This window comes from Egretta garzetta, unplaced genomic scaffold (genome assembly GCF_000687185.1).
Source record: "Egretta garzetta isolate BGI_Z169 unplaced genomic scaffold, ASM68718v1 scaffold85, whole genome shotgun sequence".
In the NCBI taxonomy this organism is placed as follows: Eukaryota; Metazoa; Chordata; class Aves; order Pelecaniformes; family Ardeidae; genus Egretta; species Egretta garzetta.
Window position 1 is genome coordinate 3,455,986 of NW_009259718.1, and position 1,913 is coordinate 3,457,898.

The window sequence follows — 1,913 nt, forward strand, 5'->3', positions numbered from 1 at the left end:
CCTCCCCACCGCCCCGCCCACCGCCCACAGCCAGTGTCACTCCTTCTCCCTCCAAGGGAAAATGGCCTCCTGACCACAGGAGCTGGGCACGGTGGAGGAAGCCACAGGTCAGAGGAGCTACCGCAGCCAGGGGTTAAGCGGCAAAGGTCGAGCTCTCACAACCTGGGTTCCCACACCTGGCCCCTGCCATATTGCCAACCAATGGATGTCTCTTCACTCCCATGGTCCCGCAACACCAGGTCCTTCAGGGATCCCACCTTTTCTTCTCCCCCAGGTTCTGATTTAGAGCCTCTAGTGTCCCACCCTTTCCAACTTATTACCTAAAGCTCTCCAGTTTGCAGGTATTTTAACAGCTTTTCTTCACCAAGACTTTACTTACAAGGCTTACTGACAGTGCCCTTCTACCTAATATTTCAGAGGTGCCAGAAAACCCTAGAGTCAAAGCTTAAGAAAAAACGCCAAACAAGCAAAAAACCAAAAAGCCCACAGCACCATTTCCCCCCCTCCAGTTGAAACATTTCTCTTATACGACAATAAAACGTTACAGCGCCAGTTAGCAGGAAAACCCAAACTCCTCTTACAATCCAGCACATCAGGCTATACATCGTTGCTTTTCACAAGGAAGCAGAGAATCTGGATATAAGTCCACAGAGCAAGTCAACCACAACAGCAGCAGCAACAACAACAAAAAACCCAAAACAGAGGAGTACCCAGGGCTCTAACTCAAGTCTTGCGTTGATGGTGAGGATGCAAACATGAGGGAAGAGGCAAGGTACAAAGACTACAAGAAAAGCAAAGGTGAGCAAGCAGCACGGAGCGAGAGCCACAAGAAACCTCAATAACTGGGTGTGGTGATGAAGGAAAGTGGGTCACGCAACAGCCCAGGGCAGTTCGCTCTGGACGTCAGCCGGTCTGAGTTCCCAGATGAAGGAAAGCCAGGCACCCTGCCCTTTCATGTGCCACCCCCCCTTCCCCCTCCCCATTCATGAAATCTGAAACTCTCAGGCATTTTGGTACCCAGTCAGAATTGGACAATCTGCCTCCACCCCTTACACCTCCCCAGAGCATGGCCCCACAACCTGCAACGGCTTGGAACAAAGTCAGCTCCACCTGATACAAAGCCATGAGCCTTGCACTTTAAAGTAACCCTAGGACTCGGACATCAAAATCAAAAACATATGCGCGACTCATAATAAAAGAAAATGACATTCCCCAGCACATCATATATTTCACTTATTCAGCCCGAGACCAGCACTACCCCCATTTCACATGCATGCCCTGCAGGCTCGCCATACCTGGATGCTGGGGGATAGCGTTGTTCAACAGGATCTCCATCTCATCATCGTCACTGCCTCCTGAGCACGGTGACGGAGATCCAATGCCCGATGCCATGTCCTCCAAACTGGGGGAGGCCTGGGCTTATACAGGGTGTCGTCTCCTCACCAGTCAAGCCAGTACTTCATCGAAAAGAAAGAGAGAAAGTTATAGCAGACCCAAACTCTGTTTTCCCGAGCAATAGTGCTACCAAGAGGATCCGTGAGAAAGCTTAGATAGCAACTTTACTGGATTTGGAGCCTACGGATAATAGAAACACTGGCAGCAAGCAATCAGCTTAGAGTTGCAATGAAGCAGGCTCTGAAGACACTAGATATTAAACTGAGTCAGCAACTCATCTCCGGTGAGGAAGCCAAAACAGCTGTCCTACAGGAAAATTCTCCCGTCCTCCGCAGCCAGGTGCCCTCGGTTATTTCTGCCTTGGGCTGGGAGAAGGTGGCGAGGCAGGGAAGGCAGCTGGGCTTCCAGAGGAGACCTCGGGCCAGCCGGGACGCTGTCAGCGAGCGGCGGCAGGGAGCAGGCGGTCCGCGCGGGGCCCGGTACGGCGGACAGCGGCAGAACTGTCGCTACCGGCAGTC

At 52.2% G+C, this 1,913-nt stretch overlaps 1 protein-coding gene across 1 annotated transcript in view; it reads right to left on the reverse strand.

Moving 5' to 3' along the window:
• Positions 1–1,457, reverse strand: part of CHD4 (chromodomain helicase DNA binding protein 4) — a 20,562-nt gene extending 19,105 nt beyond the window's left edge. Inside the window, exon 1 of the mRNA XM_035894524.1 lies at positions 1,296–1,457. Within this exon, the coding sequence (XP_035750417.1) occupies positions 1,296–1,392 (97 nt within the window). The 5' untranslated portion in view covers positions 1,393–1,457. The remainder of the gene's footprint in view (positions 1–1,295) is intronic.
• Between the last annotated feature and the right edge of the window lie 456 nt (positions 1,458–1,913).